Source organism: Bos indicus, chromosome 23, assembly GCF_029378745.1.
Source record: "Bos indicus isolate NIAB-ARS_2022 breed Sahiwal x Tharparkar chromosome 23, NIAB-ARS_B.indTharparkar_mat_pri_1.0, whole genome shotgun sequence".
NCBI classification, from domain to species: domain Eukaryota; kingdom Metazoa; phylum Chordata; class Mammalia; order Artiodactyla; family Bovidae; genus Bos; species Bos indicus.
The window spans coordinates 32,561,539-32,581,482 of NC_091782.1; the positions used below are offsets into that span (position 1 = coordinate 32,561,539).

Sequence of the window (19,944 nt, forward strand, 5' to 3'; positions counted from 1 at the left end):
ACTTAACAGTCTCAGTGGTCCTCCGTTCAAAATATGAGAGCCACTGTGTCATCAGGATATTCAGGGTATGTGATGACAGTGACTTCAAGGAACAAAAGTGCTGAAGGACCACAAAGGAGAAGGATCAAAAGAATGGGAGAAAGAAATAGCAGCATCCATAAAAGACTCACCCCAAAATGTGGTCTGCTCCAGTGACAAGCTACCAGCTTCTTTCAATCTGATGGATAATACCAAAATGTCTTCTAGTTTGACTACCTAGAATAACAATGATAATGAAGACACCACATCCCCAATTTCTTCAATTTATTACAAAATGATTAGGTCTGTATTCAGCATAGCTTTCTAAAGTGTTCAGTAAGGCCTGATTGAAGGCTTTCTTACACTTAGGATATAGACACAGACTTCTGCCCTCTTTGGATCCTCTGATGACAAACAAGGTTTGACCTCTGAATGAAGGCTCGGCCATGCTCCTCACACTGGTAGGGCTTCTCCCCAGTGTGGATCCTCAGGTGTTGAGTAAGACTGGTGCTCCCTCGGAAAGTTTTCCCACATTCCTTACACATGTAGGGTTTTTCTCCATTGTGACTTCTCTGATGTTCCATGAGTCCTGACCTCTGAGTGAAGGCCCTCTCACACTCATTACATTTGAAGGGTTTCTCTCCAGTGTGGATCCTCAGATGTCCAATAAGATGTGAACTTTGACTAAAGCATTTTCCGCACTCTTTACACCCATAAGGTCTCTTTCCAGTATGGATCCTCTGATGAAGAACCAGGCTTGTGTTTTGACTAAAGGCTTTCCCACATTCATTACACTGATAGCATTTTATTTTATTATGAATTTCCTCATGTGAAAGAAGGGCTGATTTATAACTGATGGCTTTTCCACATTGATTGCATTTATAAGGTTTCTCTCCAGTGTGAATTCTCCAGTGTTGAACAAGCCCTGAGCTCTGAGAAAAGGCCTTGCCACATTCCTTACACTTGTGTCGTTTTACTCTTGTGGGGTTGACCTTTTGGTGTTCTGATTTACCCCTATATTGAAAAGTTTCTCCACACTTTGGATCCTGGAAAGAATCCAGTGAATTCCTTTCTGCAGAAATCTGCTTTGGGGCAAATTCACCAGTTGTATTCCTGGCCTTATCAGCTGAAAGAGCAAGTCGATTATTTAAGAGTTGCATATCCCACATAAGGGTTTGAAAGTAAGGTTAGTAATAATAATTGATAACATTACTAAATGCTTATTAACATCAAGGATTATGCTAAATAATCAAGAACTATCATCCTAAGGGTTTGACAGTTACTGTACTTATGAGTCTTAGAGAATAAAAATAAATAAATAAAAGGCTTTTGGGCCTCAGTCCAGATCTAAAAACTCAGAATGGCAGGAATGAAATGTAAATTTCCCAAGAGTCTTCAAAGGGTCCCTAATGAACATACCCTCTTGTATTCATCCCTTGTGTAGTCCAACCCCTTCCCACATAAGATCTACGCTGGCCTGTGACTTGCTTTATCCAACAGAATATGGTGAAAGTGATGATATATCAGTTCAAGGACTAAGATTCTAAAAGATGCTTTTGAGATCCCTGAGTTACCATGTTAAGAAGTCTAGTTACTCACTAAAGAGATACATGGAGACTGAGAGAATGAGATAGCCTGAGGCCCATCCATCTCATAATCTTGCTAAGCCCAGTTTTCTAGCCATCTCCTGATCAGCTATGAGATGTGAGTGAAGTATCTCGAGCATCACAGTCCAGGCAAGTCCTCAATACCTACAGCTTCATTTGATATCACATACAGCAGCAGAACCACCCTCTTAATCCCAATCAATCCACAGAATTGTAAGAGATAACATAATGGTTGTTCCTTTTAGCCACTAAGTTCTGGAGTGGTTTGTTCCATGGAAATAGATAGCTAAAACACCAAGTGATCAGTCAGTTTGTGGTGATGCTCACAGCAACACAATAAGCTAGGTAATAGAAACAGAAACTGAAACACAGAAATTAAATAACTGGTCCGTGATCACATGACTAGCCTGGCCTGGAGTTAATCTGAATCTAAAGACTGTGCTCTTTATTTTTATTACAAAAAGAATAGATACTCAAGGTAAAAATTTCAACAGTATAAAAGGCATAAAAGTAGAAAGCCCAAATCACAATTCCTTCTCCATCACCTTGTGTAATCACTATAACCTTGTTGCCTATGTAATAAATAGCCTATTTTAATCTAATGACTGTTAATTTCTTACTGCATTTATAGAAATATTTTTCCTTCAATATTTTCACACAATGGCCAAAAGATTTTTACATAAAGACATCCACTGATCATTGTTTAAAATAACAAAAATACTGGAAAAAGTCTAAATGTACATCAGTAGGAGACAATTAATTACAATACATGTATGCAACAGAAAACTAAACATTAAAAAGAATAAAATAACTCTACTGATAAGATTGGTGTGTGAAAGCTTGATAAAGGAGATAATTAGGGGACTGGGCTCTGGATTGGCTGGATTGTATATGAAAGGCCCACAGTTGTTAATTCTTAGGAATGGAACTTTTATTTTCATTTTATATCTTTCTACAGTACTTGACTTTTTAAAATATAAACTACCATTATTGTTCTATAATAGCTAATTAAAATATATAATACTAGGGCCCATTGTGGTAAATCTATGGTAGATCTGGGCATCAGTATTTCTTAAACAGTTCCATAATGATTTGGATTCACAGAATTGTAAACCACTATAACAGCGCAGTTAAAAAATACCACATAGCCCAATTCAAAGTGAAATCAACTCTAGATATGCTCACTTTGTAAATAACCTTTTGGTGTTAAATTTATTCTGCTATTTCTAGATAACACTTTTTTTTTTTCCCCCACCAGAAATACTTCTTTTAGCAGATGCTATGCTCAGTGCTTCTAAAAGATCACAAAGATTCATGGTGTAAAGATTACCATTCTCTTGCAGAAGAAAGTGCTCCCAAGGATCACACTTTAGCTGGACGATCAGTGACTGATTTGTAAGGCTTGCAGGTCTCACTTCCTTCCAGAGCGCTTCTTGTTTGCAATGTGCACTGGCTTGGACCTAAGGACATACCAATAGATCTGGTTTTACGAAAGGACCAGAAAGATGGCAATAGCTAACTAAACCTCAGAGTTTGATTAAAAATACAATTTCATACAAGTATAGAAAGTAGAATAAAGAAACCAGTGTCTTAGTCAGCAGAGTTTTAAAGGGTAAACAGAAAGATAATGCTTCAGCCCAGAAAATAATGGTCATAAGTCCCTCTCCTCTTGCTTACTCATGGCCCCTGTCTTTGCTGGTAGACCCCTGGTGAGCTCACAAATGAACAATGGATTACCCTTTTCCCACCTGTTGTTCTTTGCCTTCAAGTTCTGTCTCCAGATTTTCCAGCACAGTCACCACTTCCTCTCTACTCCTTGGATGATACTCCCATACCCTGGCCTGAACCACCTCTGGCAGGATGCTCAGGAGCTGCTCCAACACCAGCCGCTCCAGGATCTGCTCCTTGCTGTGCCTCTCAGGCTGCAGCCACTTTTGGCAGAGTTCCTGGAGCCATCTCAGTGCCTCTCGAGGTCCAGGGGCCTCTTGATAGCAGAATTGTCTGAAGCGCTGACAGAGAAGCTCCTCATAAGTGTGCACATTCCCTAGACGTCCAGGCTTCTGCTCCTAAGTATGGTTCTCCTCTTCCTCTACCTTCACTATTCTCAGACCCTCTGGTTCCTCTGGAGTGTGCACCACAGGAGTCAAGACTGGATCTTCTCTCAACTTGGTAGACATCTTAGACTGCAACGGCTCAGGATAGGATTCACTTGGCTTACATCCCAGGAATCAGGAAGAACCTTAGAATCACATAACTCCTGTGGGAGAAGAACCCACTATTAAAACAGCAAAATAACCAAAGCAGTCAAGAACCTATGTTATTAGTAATGCAGACTCACTGCCAAGGTGATACTCCTGAGTAGTGAACTATTGTAAGACAATATTCCTGAGACCCACAAAAACAGATAATTATTGAGAAAGTGCACTTTGCTGCTGATATACAAAAAGCGACATAAATATTAGTATCAGAACTTCTATTATGGGAAATAAGGCCACATTCTTAGAATTTAAAGACTTTTTAGTTTATAAAAACTACATTACAGGAAGAAAAGCACATGAGCCAGAGGCTGTGGGATCACCATAGGCCATTTGCTAAGGCTTTCTTCCATGAATATTCATAACCTACCATCCCTTCCTAGAACTGCTTCAGCAGGAAGGGATGGATTTTGGGACACTCCTGTAGAGTCAAAGCACATGAGCAGAGTCAAAGTTATTTTTCCGGTAAAACCTTTATCATCTTTAGAGGAATCAAGTTACTTACACAGATGAGTAAAACACAAGTTCCATAAACTGGTTATATTCTTCGTTCAGGGAGTAAAGCAATAAGCACCTCACCGTCGGATGAGACACCCCCAGCATCCATAGTGTATGAAATAATGAGAATTAGCAAGCAAAATCTGAGTCGTTTGTGCTACACTATAAAGTTAAAAACAACAACAACAACAAAAAAAAAAACAGCTACAAATCCGAATCTAACGATAGAGACAAATCGTCACTGAAGCTCATTACCAAGCACCGTGTACACTTGTTGGGGGGAGAACAGGACACCCACGCTGCAAAGAGCCCTCCCTGTCCCACTTGTGCCCCTCGGGACAACAGAGATTGGAAATTCTTCAGCTTGGCTGGGGAGAAGTACGACCGCTCACCCGCAGCTCAGGGGATGGCTGGCGCTCCCCAGAGACTAGCCCTGGCAAGTAGTTAAGAGAAAACTGTAATCACCATCTCGCCGGACCAACCAGGAACCAGAACCGCAGAGCAAAAGGCGCCCAGAACCACGAGGCCGCTTCCGATGCCCGCCTAGGAATACGGAGGCGTGGTCCTCTCTATGATCTTCTTGATCGCGGGTTTTGCTACCTTCTCCTGGTTCGGCCAAGGTGGGGGCAGCACTTGACTCTGGCAGTTTGAATTTTTACTCCCTTCTCTCTCCCACTGCCTCCTGAAGAAATCCGAGCCGATGCATAAAGGTTAAATCACCCACAAAGTTGCTGCGGGTTAGCTACCAGCCCTTTTTGTAGTGTCTTTATTATTGATGAGTGAAAAGTTCTTTTTACATTCTGGGTATGAGCTGTTATATGAACACCAGATACTGGCTCCCACTTCCCTTTTTATTCCCAGTTATGTCTTTTTGCTGAAAAATAGCTTTAAAAAACGTTATAGTTTTTAAAGAGTACTTTTAGGTTTATAGAAAAAGCTTCCCGTATGTCCCCTCCAAACCCCTTTCCTGGCTACATACAAACCCTATTATTAACATCTTGCATTAGTGAGGTATCTTTGTTACAGTTAGTGAGCCAATATTGATCAAGTATTATTAACTGAAGTCCATAGTTAATATTAAGTTTAATATCAACTGTGTAGTCCATTCTATGGGTTTTGGAAAATATACAACATGCATCAACTGTTACAAGTATCATACTCAACAGTTTAATTGTCCTAAAATTTCCCTATGCTCCACACATTGATCTTTCCCACACTCCCCAACCCCAACAGCCCCTGATCTTCCTACTGTCACCATACTTTTGCCTATTCTACAATGTCATGTATTAATAGTTGGAAAAAGTTTGTAGCCTTTTCAGACTGGTCCCTTCACTTAGCAAAATGTATATAACCTTTTCCCGTGAGTTTTCTTCTTTCTGGCCACACCATGCAATATGTGGGATTTTAGTTCCCTGACCAGGGATCAAACTCAGGATCCTTGCACTGGGAACAGGGAGTCTTTACCACTGAACTACCAGGGAAGGAAGTCTCTCACCATGGATTTTCATGGCATGATAGTTTATTTCTTTTTACTGCTGAATATTCTATTATCTGGATGTACCAGTTTGTTAATTCACGAAACTACTAAAGGAAACCTTGCTTGCTTCCACGTTTTAACAATCATGAATAAAGCTTCTAAGAACACCCTTGTGCAGGTTATTTTGTGGACATGTTTTCAGTTCATTGGGATAAAATCCAAGGAGTGAAAACTGCTGAGTAAAAGAGTATGTTTACTTTTGTAAGACACTGCTGAACTGTTTGCTGAAGTGACTACCATTTTGGATTCCCACCAGGAATGTATGAGAATTCGTTGCTCCACATCCTCATCAGCATTTGGAGTTGTCACTGTTTAGCACTTCAGCTCGGAGAAGGCCATGGCACCCCACTCCAGTACCCTTGCCTGGAAAATCCCATGGATGGAGGAGCCTGGTAGGCTGCAGTCCATGGGGTCACAAAGAGTCACACAGACTGAGCAACTTCACTTTCACTTTTCATGCATTGGAGAAGGAAATGGCAACCCACTCCAGTGTTCTTGCCTGGAGAATCCCAGGGACAGGGGAGCCTGGTGGGCTGCCGTCTATGGGGTCGCACAGAGTTGGACATGACTGAAGTGACTTAGCAGCAGCAGCAGCACTTTAGCTATTCTAATAGGTGTGTGGTGGTATCCTAACTTGCAATTTCCTAATGACATATGATTTGGAGCATCTATTCATGATTATTTGCCATTTGTGTATCTTCTCTGGTAAAGTGTCTGTTCAGATCTTTTGCCCATTTAAACAACTGAATTATTTTCTTATTGTTCAGTTTTAGGAGTTCTTTATATATTTCAGATGCCAGTATCTTTTCTTTTCTTTTTGGCTGCACTGCATGGCATGTGGGGTCTTAGTTACTGGGCCAGGGATCAAACCCATGCCCACTGTGTTGGAAGGGTGGAATCCTAACCATTGACCACAAGTTAAGTCCTCCAGGTTTTTGTTTTTTTTTTTAAATCTATTTTATTATAGTTGATTTACAAAGCCATATTTAGTTTCAGGTATACAGCACAGTGATTCAGTTATATACATATCCATACAAAATAATGTATATAAGATATACATAGGGTTTTGTTCCAGTATGGATTTTCCAGTGTATAAGATAAAGTTTTTAAGTGAAGGTCTTCTCACATTTTAATATTGATGGGTTTTCTGGTAATAAATTCTGGCTTCCAAATGAAGGCATTCCCCCACTCACTATATTCATAATGGTGTTCTCCACTGTGGGTTCTTTGGTGAGTGACCAGACTTAAAACACAATGAATCCATATACTCTTGAACACCGCTAAGTTTTCTCTTCACTGTGGATTCTCTGATGTTTAGCAAGGCTATCACAGAACTTAAAGGCTTTGCCACACTCATGACACAAATAAGGCTCCTGTCCAAAATGAATTTGCTTACGTTTAATGAGGTATAAGCTCATATACGGAGAAGGCAATGACACCCCACTCCAGTACTCTTGCCTGGAAAATCCCATGGACGGAGGAGCCTGGTAGGCTGCAGTCCATGGAGTCGCTAAGAGTCGGACACGACTGAGCGACTTCCCTTTCGCTTTTCACTTTCATGCATTGGAGGAGGAAATGGCAACCCACTCCATTGATCTTGCCTGGAGAATCCCATGGACAGAGGAGCCTGGTGGGCTGCTGTCTATGGGGTCACACAGAGTCGGACACGACTGAAATGATTTAGCAGCAGCAGCAGCAGCAAGCTCATACAGAAGGCTTCTGACACTGAAGATATCCCTAAAGTTTCTCTTGTCTGACAATATCATTCCAGTGTCTGAAAATTTTGCCACATTCTTTATTCTCATCAAACTCTTCTCAGGATGGCTTCTCTGTTGTTTAATGAGACTTGGATTACACAAAGGTCATTCCAAGTTGAGGATCTATAAGGCTTTCTTTAACTTTGGACATGCTGGTGCTTGGTCAGGGCTGCTGGGGTGCCAGGGTTCATTTTATTAGGGAGGGGGTATTTTTGAATGACTGATTTCCACTCCCTTTACAATGAGTGGCTGCTACTTTTATTACAGTTGAAGTTGGAAACTCTACACAAGCTGAACGGAGAATTTCCCACACCCGGAGCATTGACAAGACTGAGTGAAGCTAAAGTCACTCAGTCATGTCTGACTCTGACTATACAGTCTGTGGAATTCTCCAGGCCACAATACTGGAGTCAGTAGCCTTTCCCTTCTCCAGGGGACTGTCCCAACCCAGGGATTGAACCCATTTCCCACATTGTGGGCAGATTCTTTACCACCTGAGCCACAAGGGACTGAAATTCAGAGTAAATTCTCCCAGGTGTTCTTAGGCCTTTTTATCTGAGTACTGTTCTCCCTGGTTTGAGGCAAAGTAAATTGTGTGTCCACAAACGGGCTCTTCCCTCACTTGGGTAAATTATTCAGAAGCTTATGAACTTGTCCAATGTGGAGCCCCTGATGATGCTCCCATTTGATCTTCTGAACATCTCCTTCTGTGTTAGACTTCTGGAAAATTCTGCTTTGAAACAGACTCCTTGTTTAAGGCCAGGAGTTACCATCTGAAAGAACAGGTTGATCATGATATTAGCACCTTTTCCCAGAGCAGAAAAAGTGTCAAATGTAACATATATGAGAGTAGCCTACAGAGAGAAGTTACAAAAAACAAAACTCTTTCTGTGCTTAAGTTCTAAGTAAGAAAATACACTTGCTATTCCTTTAATTGCAGCTTTTCAGTATTTTCTTCTGTTTCTTGGGTTTATTTTACTGTGCTCTAAGATCTCAAAATGGATGTTTAGAGCAATTTTCTTTTTTTCAGCTTTGCTTTTAAATATAGCATCTAAACTTTTAAATGAAATAATTTAACCTAAGGAGCCTGAAAAAGTACCTGCAACAGATTAGATAAATGCAAACTACTCATTATTAGTATTATCACTAATGTAAAGCAGAAAGGAGGAACTGGTGCAGAGACTCATTTATTCAAGAGCTCTTGTGAACGTAACAATACATAAAGTAGTAGATTAAAAAAGAAGTCATCACATAACAAAGCATTTTACAATCTATTTGGAGAGATTATAAAAATCTCAAAGCTGTAGGGGATATCAGAGAATACCTGGCCTCTCTCCTTATTTTTAAGGATGTAAAACTGAGACCCAGCCAGGTGGATTAGCCTAAGTAATCCTAAATGGATTACCTCTAAAAGTTACTTAGAGATAGAGACAGGTTGAGACTGCTGCTGCTGCTAAGTCACTTCAGTTGTGTCCGACTCTGTGCGACCCCATGGACGGCAGCCCACCAGGCTCCCCCGTCCCTGGGATTCTCCAGGCAAGAACACTGGAGTGGGTTGCCATTTCCTTCTCCAATGCATGAAAGTGAAACGTGAAAGTGAAGTCGCTCAGTCGTGTCTGACTCCTAGCAACCCCATGGACTGCAGCCTGCCAGGCTCTGCTGTCCATGGTATTCTCCAGGAAAGAATACTGGAGTGGGTTGCCATTTGCTTCTCCAGGGGATGTTCCCAACCTTTTAAGGCCCACTGTAGTATGTAAACATCTTTCAGATTCAGGTTGTAGCACAGCGGTTAAGAGAAAAGATTGTCAAGTTAAACTTCTGGTTTCAGTTCCCTGCTCTACCATTTCTAGCTGCATGACCTTGGACAAATTACTTAATGTCTCTGTTTCTCAATTTCTTTAGCTGTAAAATGGGAGTATAGTTAAGTCCCCTACATACAAATGAGTTCCATTCTAAGAGCATGTTTCTAAGTCCAGTTTGTTCTTAAGTCCAACAAAGTTAGCCTAGGTATCCGACTAACAGTCGGCTATATAATACTGTAGTGTAATAGGTTTATAATACCTTCCACACAAATAATACATAAAAACAAACACAAAAAATAGAACATTTTAATATTATAGTAAAGTATCTTGAAAAGTACAGTACAGCAACAGTTACATCACTGTTGCTTTTATGCTTGCTTCTGGACATTTTGGGCTTGAAATAAAGATACTATATTACTGTACTCTATACAGTACTGTAAAGTACACAAAAGCATAACCACTTGTAGAGGATGCACATACATGACAATGTACATCAGACAGGTGAACTAACTTACATGACTGGGAGAAAGTCAATGCTTAGGTAGGTTGATAAGGAGTCCAGGCTCCCAGAGGAGGAGGAGGAGGAAGGGGAGGGGGAGAGGGAGGAAGAGAAAGAGGTCTGGAGTTCTTGAGGAGTCATGTTTCTCCTTCTTGAGAACCTTCTGACTAATCCTGTAATCTTAAAATGTAAATTGTGGGAGTGGGTCTAGTAAGACCTTTCTATTGTTAGTTCTAATCCTGTCATCTTAAAATGTAAGTTGTGGGAATGACCTTTACAATCTTGGAGACATTCTTTTGATTTACTGTAATAACAATTGAAAAAGTATATAGCTCTCTTGCTAAGACTAGTGAGGGGGCACTCTCTGCCTGCTTCTAATGTCTATGTCAGAAGCTGTCTCTGTCCTTTTTCTCTGTAATAAAACTTCTGCCACACAAAAGCCCTGAGTGGTCAACCCTGGTCCCTGATCCTGAAGCTAAATTTTCTTCTTCAGAGATCATGAATCCAACACCATTCACTGTAAGCTATCAACTGGACATGTGCATGCATGTTCGAATCTTTGAAAGTTCGCAACGTGAAGGTTCATATGTAGGGGACTTACTATATAGTAGTATGTATGTCATATCATCATGTTTTTATTGAGAAAAATACACATATAAGGCACTCAGAGAAAGCCTGGGCACAGAAAACATTGCATAAACATTGGCCAATATGGTGGATACACTATTTCAACGATAGATTATATTACTTTCCTTAGGTATTCCCTGTCCTCTATATAAGCTTTACTTTTTTTCAACCATATGGATGGGGGAAAAAAGCTTGGTTAGCTGACTTGCTTTGCCTAACAAAACCTAAGGGGAATGACATATGCTCCTCCTGAGTAGATGTTTTTAAAGTCATCATGTGGTCCTACCTGTTTTTCTTTTGCCAAAAAGTATAGCATATTCAAGGCAGAAATATTCTTTTGGCCTGGATCCTAGAGCAGTGAGAATGTGTTGCATTATAACACAAGCAAAAACGAAACACAGTCAAGCCTTTAATTACTTACTGCAATAGCATTAGCAAGAGGCCCAACAAGAAAAAAGTGCTGGCTCCTGCAGTGCTTTTTATTCTCATCCATGGAATAGCGGCAGGCAAGGGTCATGTGAAATCAGGACAGGTGTGGGGATTGTCTCACTGCCAAGACAGCACCAAAAAAGACTCCAATATTTCCAGATTCAAAGAGGACATGTTAGTCTCCACCAACCAACATCACTTCCAATTTCAAAATTTAATGTTTCATCTATAAACTGGTACCAACAATAACAACAAAATGTTTGCACATAAAAAAAGTAAAAATTATGTTGGAAATACTGAGGTTGCACTTAGTAAAACACAACAAACTACATTATTTACCTTATGATTTGTAAAGCTGCATTCTCAGAAGTGGGTATGATTATAGAGACTCAGTCGATCATTATAATGGTGAAATCATTTTTCACTGACTTCTCATTTCTCTGATATTCCAAGAAATTGAAGTGTCAACTAAAGCATTAACTTTTGTCATACCCTTCTTGTGGTGACAACTTCTGACTTGAAAAAAAAAAAAAGGCCTTTGTAATGTCTTCACCATGTAAGTCATTGATCACACTTTCCTTTAGCGTGTATTTTCTGGTGTTTAGTAAGATTAGAGCTCCCACGGAACGCTTTCCCACACTCATCACACTCGTATGGTTTCTCTCCAGTATGGATTCTCTGGTGATGAATAAGCGTTGAGATTTGGCTGAATGCTTTTCTGCATTCTCCACATTTATAGGGCTTTTCTCCAGAATGAATCCTCTGATGATTAATAAGGGCTGAGTTCACATAGAAGGCCTTCCCACACTCCTTACACTCATATGGCTTCTCTCCTGTGTGGATTCTCTGATGTTTGATAAGGGCTGAACTCACACTGAAGCCCTTCCCACACTCATCACACTCATAAGGTTTCTCACCAGAGTGGATTCTCTGATGTTTGATGAGGTCTGAGCTCACACTAAATGCTTTGCCACATTCATTACATTCATAGGGTTTCTCTCCATTGTGGATTCTCTGATGTATAATCAGGTGTGCCCTCACACTGAAAGCTTTCCTACACTCATTACAAGCATAGGGTTTCTCACCAGTGTGGATTCTTTCATGCACAGTGAGAGTTGAGCGTACACTGAAGGCTTTTCCACAGTGATCACACTCATAGGGTTTCTCTCCAGTGTGGATTCTCTGATGTCGAACAAGGCCTGAGCTCTGAGCAAACTTCTTTCCACATTCACTGCATGTATACCGTCTTTCTTCTGCAGACCTCGCCTCATGACTTTCTAACTGGTCCTCATACCAGTTATAAGAAGCTTTTTCATTCTCAGGAATCTGTAAAGTATACCCATTATATGTGCTGGGGACCTTCTGGTGTGGATCCATCCTTACAAAAATCTTCCCTTCAGAATTAACACCTTGTTCATACCTTTGACCTTGATTCCTGAAACAATAAACACACCTTTCAAATGCGATTTATTCCCTGCAGCTAAAGCAATATGACTTGGGTTTGATTCCTGGGTGGGAAGATGCCCTGGAGAAGGGAATGGCTACCCACTCCAGTATTCTTGCCTGGAGAATTCCATGGACAGAGGAGCCCGGTTGGCTACAGTTCACGGGTTTGGAAGAGTCAGATATGTCTGAGCAACTTAAAAAAGCAATATGATGTGATAAAGACTTAACTAGGACTCTCACACATGTTCCACAAACCTAGGACACACTGATCAAATGTAGTCAAATCAAATGTTTAATTATTTGGTACTACCACTAAACTCCTGGAATGAACACCTGACTAATATACTATTTAAATATATACTTTAAAAGGGCAACTCAAACACGAAATCTGGGCTGTAAGTGAGTATATAAAATAACGTAGTTTCTACTTAAAAAGACTTTTTGTCACATTTAATTAAATTGGGAAACAAGATAGGAGTTGAAGAGATTTGCAGATAGTAGAACAGATGAAGGAGCACAGGAATAGAGAAGGCAAAAAATTAGAAATTCAACTGATATTGAATTAATTTGGGAAAACAACAATAACATCATCATTGTTTTACCACTCACAAGTCCACACTATTTGTGTTAGAAGAGAGATATGGAGATTAAATAAGCTCTGTCTACTGCTACCACTATTACTGCTGCAGCTGATGAGGCTACGGCAGAGAGTATTTTAGCAACAGGGATGTTTTGTTTCCTCTGGAATTGTGACAGAATAGATCCTCCATCTCTCCAAAGAAGGGTCCATTCCATCTTTGTAATTTAGACCAATGTGTGGATAACTTGTTGTATTGTTCCCACTCTCTTATACCCTGACAATACTTTATCAATTCTATCTCCAAACTTAATAAAACTTTTGCTTCAAACTCAAATTCCACAAATTATCACCCTCTGCCTTTTTCCATTTTACAAGTTGTTTTATGTGTCAATGTCATAAGTTGACAGTGTGAACCCTTGATAAGAATGGCATTTCACCTCTGTGGTCTTCCTCCCCCAAATCTGTAACCTCAGTATAGTAATGACAAAAACATCAGTCAAATTTCAATTGAGTAGCATCCTACAAAAAACCTGACAAGTATGCCTCAAAAATGTCAAGGTCATCAGAACCAAGGGAAGTGTGAGAAAGTGTCACAGCCAAGAGGAACATATGGAGACATGACAATTAAATGTAACATGGTATGCTGGATGGGATCCTAGAATAGAGAAAGGACATTAGGTAAAAACTAAGGAAGTGTGAATAAAGTATGGCCTTTAATAATAGTAATATGCAATAGTAACTCAAGAGTTGTGTTAAATATATTACATAAGGTAAGATGTTAACTATAGGGAAACTAAATGTGGGGGGATATAAGAACTCTCTGTACTACTTTCACAATTTTTCTGTAAATCTAAAATGACCAGATCTCAGAATCTACTCCAAAAGTTTTATTAAAAAATTTGTCTATGTTTTTGAACAGGTAATATACAATTCAAAAGTTAAAATGATCTAAAAAGTACAGAGAAAACTTGTTTCCACCTTGATTCCCCCTCAGTTTGCCACCTCCACAGGTAGCCAATTTTATTAGTTTCCTGCATCTTTCTAATGTTTCTTTACACAAACATGTATATTTTAAGCCTCTAACTTCCTTAATTCAGATTCAAGACCTACAAACCAGTCACAAGTTTATTGTCACATGGACACTACATTCCACATGGCTTAGGAACTGTGCCATTTATTTCTAAGTGATGCTGTTTTATCAAGTTTCTCTGAACAGTAAGTAGCTCTTTGGCAATACTGAAAAAGGCTCACTTGGTGCATAGTTCACAAACAAATGAACCCTTGCCCAAAGTCCAGAAATGTGGTTACCATGGAGCATATGGTGCAAGCTGCTTTGTCCTTAGCAAAACATGGAGAACTCCTAGTCCTACCCAAAGCCCCTTTGGTCTGTAGCTTGCTCACACCTGAATTAGCCTTTCCTGTGGCTGCTTCAGTGCGCTTTTTTCCTCTGAGCCCCAAATTGCTGACATTGACTTAAGCAACTATAAAGGACAATATATACAATACTTTTCTGAATTATCTTAAGGCTATAATATGTATAAAGTACCTCTCTGATGTTGTTATCAGTTACTTTAACATTTTTAATGTCAAAGAAAAGGTATCAAGAAAAAAGAGGGACATTTGCTCTCATCTTTTAAACAGAAGAAAACGGCTGGAGGCGGAGGGGAAACGCAATGTAGATATCAAAAGAAAGGAGCTTTCATGAATGTTCAGCTAAACTGAGTTTTTTTTCTTTGAGGCAAATGAAAATATTTCAAGAACATCCAAATAAAACTGTCGAGTGTCGGTGAGCTACTGAAGTTATCACAACAAAGCAGAGCTGGGGACACAGGGTCAAGAGAAAAGGTCTCCATTCTCCGACTCCCCTTCCTCGCACCCCAAAATAGGGCTTTGCCAGAAAAGCGAGAAGGGGCACTCCAGCGACTGTCAGTCCTCCGGGACTCCGAGACACTGTAGGGGAATTTCCAGTGCCAGTATGGCAACGACCCAGAGGACAGGGAGGAGGGAAAGGACAGAAAAAAAGGACGAGGGAAAGGAAAAGGGAGTAAAAAAGGGAGGTGTGTGCGAAGAAGAGGCAGAGAGAGGAGGGGCGGCAGAGTGAGGGGCAGGTCTGAGGCAACCAGGTGGAGAGCTTAGTAACCACCCACCTAGGGGGCCCTTCGCCCAAGAGCTTACTCCACACCCAGGAGAAAGTCGAAGAAATCTCACCCGGAAAACCGTGGTTTGACGAACCAAGGGGCCTTTGATGCCTGCAGTGGCCTCCAGAGGTCGACTTCCGCAGAACCCCGCCCCAGACATCAAGTCGTCCGCTCTAGGATCCTGGAGGCTTCCCTCTCAGTGGTTCGTGAGAGGAATCTCTGAAAGGAGCAAGAGAGGAAACGATTCTATTTATATACAAAAAAAAAAAAAGCATTTTAGGCTTTTTAGCTCTTTTAATCCTGGGTAGCACAGTGGTAAAGAACTGCCTGCCAATGTAAGAGACGCAAGAGACTGGGTTCAATCCCTGGGTGGGTAAGGTCCTCTGGAGGAGGAGAGGGCAACCTGCTCCTATATTCTTGCCTGGAGAATACGATGGACAGAGGAGCCTGGTGGGCCACAATCCATGGGCTCGCAAAGAGTGGGACAAACCTGAGCTACTGCGCACACACAGACACAAACTTGCAGGGCAGACATTACAGTCATCCTCTCATGTATAAGAAATCTGAGAAACAGATAAATTTTCTGAGGTTGGGCAACTAATAAGAGAGCAGAGATGAAATTTGAACCTAGATCTGTTTAGTCTACTCTTTTCACTTGCCACCCAGGGCAACCAGTGAATGGATCTTCAAGGCTTAGGTCTCAGAAAGTAATTCTTACATTGGTTTGTAAATTTAACACTATTCCAATAAAATATGAACTTTTTAATAAGTAGATTTTAAAGTTAATATAGAAAACGAAACAAGCAAGACTCTGCATGGAAAAGCTGAAGAAGGGCAATGAAGGGGCAGTTGTAAGGCAAGTGCAGAGAAAAAGAGAGTAAGCTGGGAAGTCAGGCAAGAAGAGGGAAATTTATTAGAGGAAAATGACAGAGTGACTGGCCCTTAAAGAGAACCAGTGTCCTCCCTTTCTGACAGGGTCTCTCTTATACCCTGCCAATGAAAAATTCTCTGAAGGGATGGTTAATTTTTAGCCTGTAGTTGAGTCCTGTGGTCATAGCCGGAGGTCTGGAATCTGGTGGTCTCATAGCTTTGAGAAGGTAGGCGCCAGTGAGAAATCAGTATGTTGTTTGGGCAATTTGGTCAGTCTCAAGGATCACTGTGATTTTATTCTTTGTTTGTGAGGTCAACATAATGAGCCACCTTAATAATGAGACCCTATGTGGGCCCTATCAGCAGTTGCTCTAAAGAATTTTAAACATGTATTACAAAGCCTCAGTAATTAAACAGTGTGGCACTGGTGAGCAAGATAGATGTAAGGGAGATGTTACATCCAGATCTTCAGAAAACTGCAGAATGTCAAAGTTTAACACTTAACGATTCTCCAGTAGGGAGATTACTATAGGAAGAAGGGCCCCTATAATTAATATTTCAATGGTATATTCCTGGCTAGGATCTGGACAGTGGTTCTCCTTCTGTTGCCAGAGTTGACGTTTACTGATAGAGCACTTCTTTACTGTGTGCAAGATATGGGACCTAGAAAAAAACACGTGAAATTATGAGAGAATCACTGTATAAGCAAATAAATCAGCAGAGTAGGGCAAGTTCCAGGAAAGTAAGGAGAGGAAGAAATAAGTACAACAAATATCTAGATAGCACTTCTTATGTACTACATAATGTTCATGCAATGTAAAAGGCAGGTGCTTTTATCATCCTCATTTACAGATGAGGAAATGGAAGCATAGACAGTCCAACTTTAGACTTGCATGCCTAAAACGTAGGGAAAAGTAAGAATCACTAACAGGCTAAAAGTTTTAAGATAACAATAAATACCTCTCCTTTGCTGCTCTATCTTCTAGGTTTATCCAACTCCCTCTTGAGGTCCTCCAAATTAGCCACCTTCCCAACCCTCTCCCACCACCCGCTTCCCACAATGTGGCTCCCATTCCCAGACCTGGTATTACTCAGCAGAAGAGTCAGGAACTGGGCTCAGTCATTGTCAAAGGAGCTGCAGGAGCCAGCTCAGAGCAGAGTTTTCTAGTAACAGAATCCTTGGAACCAACAAAAGCAGCTCTTCTAAAAATTCAGACAGGCAGCTTTCTTGTAACTGGACAGTCTGCAATTCAGTAAGATTCCTCGCGAGGGCCTCCCTTTTCTGCAATACTTCTGTAAAAGAAACATTAATTTACTCAAAGAGAAAGCAGACTGCCATAGCTGTTACGCTGTTAATTACTGTGGGTGATGGAAGGGGGGTAAAAAGCCATGTCAAATAAGGGGCTAACTTGCAAAGGGCTATCTGATCACAGACTGGGATTAGCATGCGCGGCCCTGCTCCACAGGAATCTCCTTGGGAGCACTACTGGGAGAGCAGATGGAGAGGTGTGTCAGGAGAGAACAGCACCGCCCTTGATGGAAGGCGGGTCTGCCCTTTTTTTCCAGGTGTGGACGGAAAAATTACTGCTAAAGGGGAACGCCAAGCTGAAATAAAGATGTATTCTGCATTCTAAGGGAAATATGGACACAGAATGCAGTTGTGGACGAGGAAACCTTCTAAATTCAGATCTCCTAGTACTTATTTCCAAACATTTGCTGTTTCTCCCTTTTGTTTGGGATGGCAAGCTGAGGGATTTCGTGGTCATTGATTCCAAATGTACCAGGTGTACACGTTGTTAATGTGATTCAATAAAACTCTGAAGACCTCAGGAAAGATTGGAGTTTAATCCCAAGAGTAGTTCCAAATGTGTACTCCAGCAGCAGTAAATCGTTAAGAAAAACCCTTCCCCGGGAGTTTGCATCTGGGGTTATTGCTCACCGTCCCGCCTCTCGAGGTTCACGCCCACGATCCACCCCGGCCCGCCCAGGGAGAGGGAATCCAAGGGATTGCACCTGAGCAGTGCCCACCACACAACAGTCCAAGAGCAAAGGACCCTACTGCAGCCAGAGAAGCAACCAGCTCCGAGAATTCCTCGTGGGCGGAAGTCTCTCAGCACTTCCGGGGCGGGGCCTCACTTGCATCCTGACTGCCAGTCGTGGGTTCGGGGCCTGGCTGCAGGTTTCGTTCCTGCTTATTTTTGTGAGAGCACCTAAACCGAGTTTTACCAAGATTCGCAATCCCTGCCTCACCCGTCACAAAGGTGATTTTTTACTTCCTGATTTTACCCAGGGTAGAACCAGCCTTGAATATTGGAATTTAAAGACTTCAGCTGGGAAAGGACATCTCCAGTGTTACAGGATTCCTAAAACCGACACACTGGACGGCAGGAGCTCCGGTTTTCATCGTTAGTGTTCTGAATGCCAATGCTGCACATCCTATGTGCTTTCTCCAAGATTACGGGCCGACCTGAGAGAGCAAGACCTTCAAAAATGGGCTGCAATAATGCAAAATCCCTTGGACTACTCAGGCGTTCATTAAAGAACTCAGGACACCAGTGTACTGGTTTGGACATACAAGCTGATTAAAAACACTACAAGAGGCGGCACTAAGTATGAATACATTCTATGGCACTGTATGAATCAAGAACATAAAACAAGGGTCATAACTGGTCAAAGAAGCAAAGCCTCCGGAAGCCTGGATTCTGTTTCCACCTGTACCATTAACTTAATGGATCACCTGGTGCAAGCCACATGACCTCTTTAGGACCTTCCCTTACAGAATAATGGACTGGAAAATGATTTCAAGTCACTTCCAAACCTAGCATTCTACAGACTAATTAAACACATCAGAGCACAATTATTTCTTTGATGTATTACATACTTATTTTTCTAACTCTGGGATTGATCCTTTTAACATCTATCAAAAGTACCATTGAGTTGCAAAAAGAGACTAGTTTTTAAAAAGTTGTCTTTTACACTACTTAATTTCTTAATTGTATTTCTGACTAGCCATATTTCCCCCTACATGTGTCTTCTTAAGCAGGATTAAGAGTATGTTAAAAACTTTATGTGGGTCTGCTTGGGGTTTCCTTAGGAGTTAGCAGTCATTCCTGTCTAGTGGCTGCCCAAGGGGTGGTTTATGGTCACGTGTTGTCCCCAAAGCTAAATCTTTGATTTGTAGGCTCCCTGCTAAAGAGATAGACCCCAGTGTTTTATCTTTCATTTTATGGGAAAAAACAAGATACAGAAGGCTAAAACTAGACTTGTACTCCTACAACACCTTCCACTTTGGAAGGCAGATCTGATGCTGAGAGCAACCTTAAAACATACATGTATGTTGCTGTGAACTCCAAACATTAAGGCTTTCATAATATTACAGATTATAAAATATATAAACAGATTCTCATAAAGCTTGGCATAGCTGATTTTTCTAATTGTAAAAAAAATCTAGTATTTTCTCTCCCTTTTGCTATATACCTTAAATATACCTAGACCAGGGTTTCTCGGGCACTATGAAACATATAGAACTTGGGTATGTTTTCTTTTGTGGGGGCTGTCTTGTGCACACAGAACGTTTAGCAACATCTCTAGCCTCTATCCATTAGATGCCAGTGGTATCCCAGCCATCCCTTGATAGTACAACCAAAACTGTCTCCAGACATTGTTAAATTTCTCCAGTTAGGAACCAATGGTCTACCTGAGACACAAAAAGCCTATTTTCAAGCACTTTTGCAATGATAAGCAGTAATCTTTAGAGTTTCCTATTTTCCTTCTTAACCAACAAACAAATCTGAACAAATGAAAAGTTTCACATTTCAACTTTTCACACATACCCTAACATTAAATTTTTTTGTCTTCCATCTTCAATGCAGTTATTGATG

General features: G+C 40.9%; 1 protein-coding gene across 1 annotated transcript; it reads right to left on the reverse strand.

The window, feature by feature from the left end:
* Nucleotides 1-288: 288 nt before the first annotated feature.
* LOC109576614 (zinc finger protein 665-like) lies at nucleotides 289-19,912 on the reverse strand. Its single transcript, XM_019985288.2, has 6 exons — nucleotides 17,145-19,912; nucleotides 15,264-15,412; nucleotides 11,594-12,464; nucleotides 3,374-3,691; nucleotides 2,956-3,085; nucleotides 289-1,144 (listed from the first exon to the last, which is right to left on the reverse strand). Exons 3-6 carry the CDS (start codon nucleotides 12,404-12,406, stop codon nucleotides 384-386), a joined length of 2,022 nt encoding a protein of 673 aa, XP_019840847.2. The 5' UTR covers nucleotides 12,407-12,464; nucleotides 15,264-15,412; nucleotides 17,145-19,912; the 3' UTR covers nucleotides 289-383.
* Nucleotides 19,913-19,944: the final 32 nt, after the last annotated feature.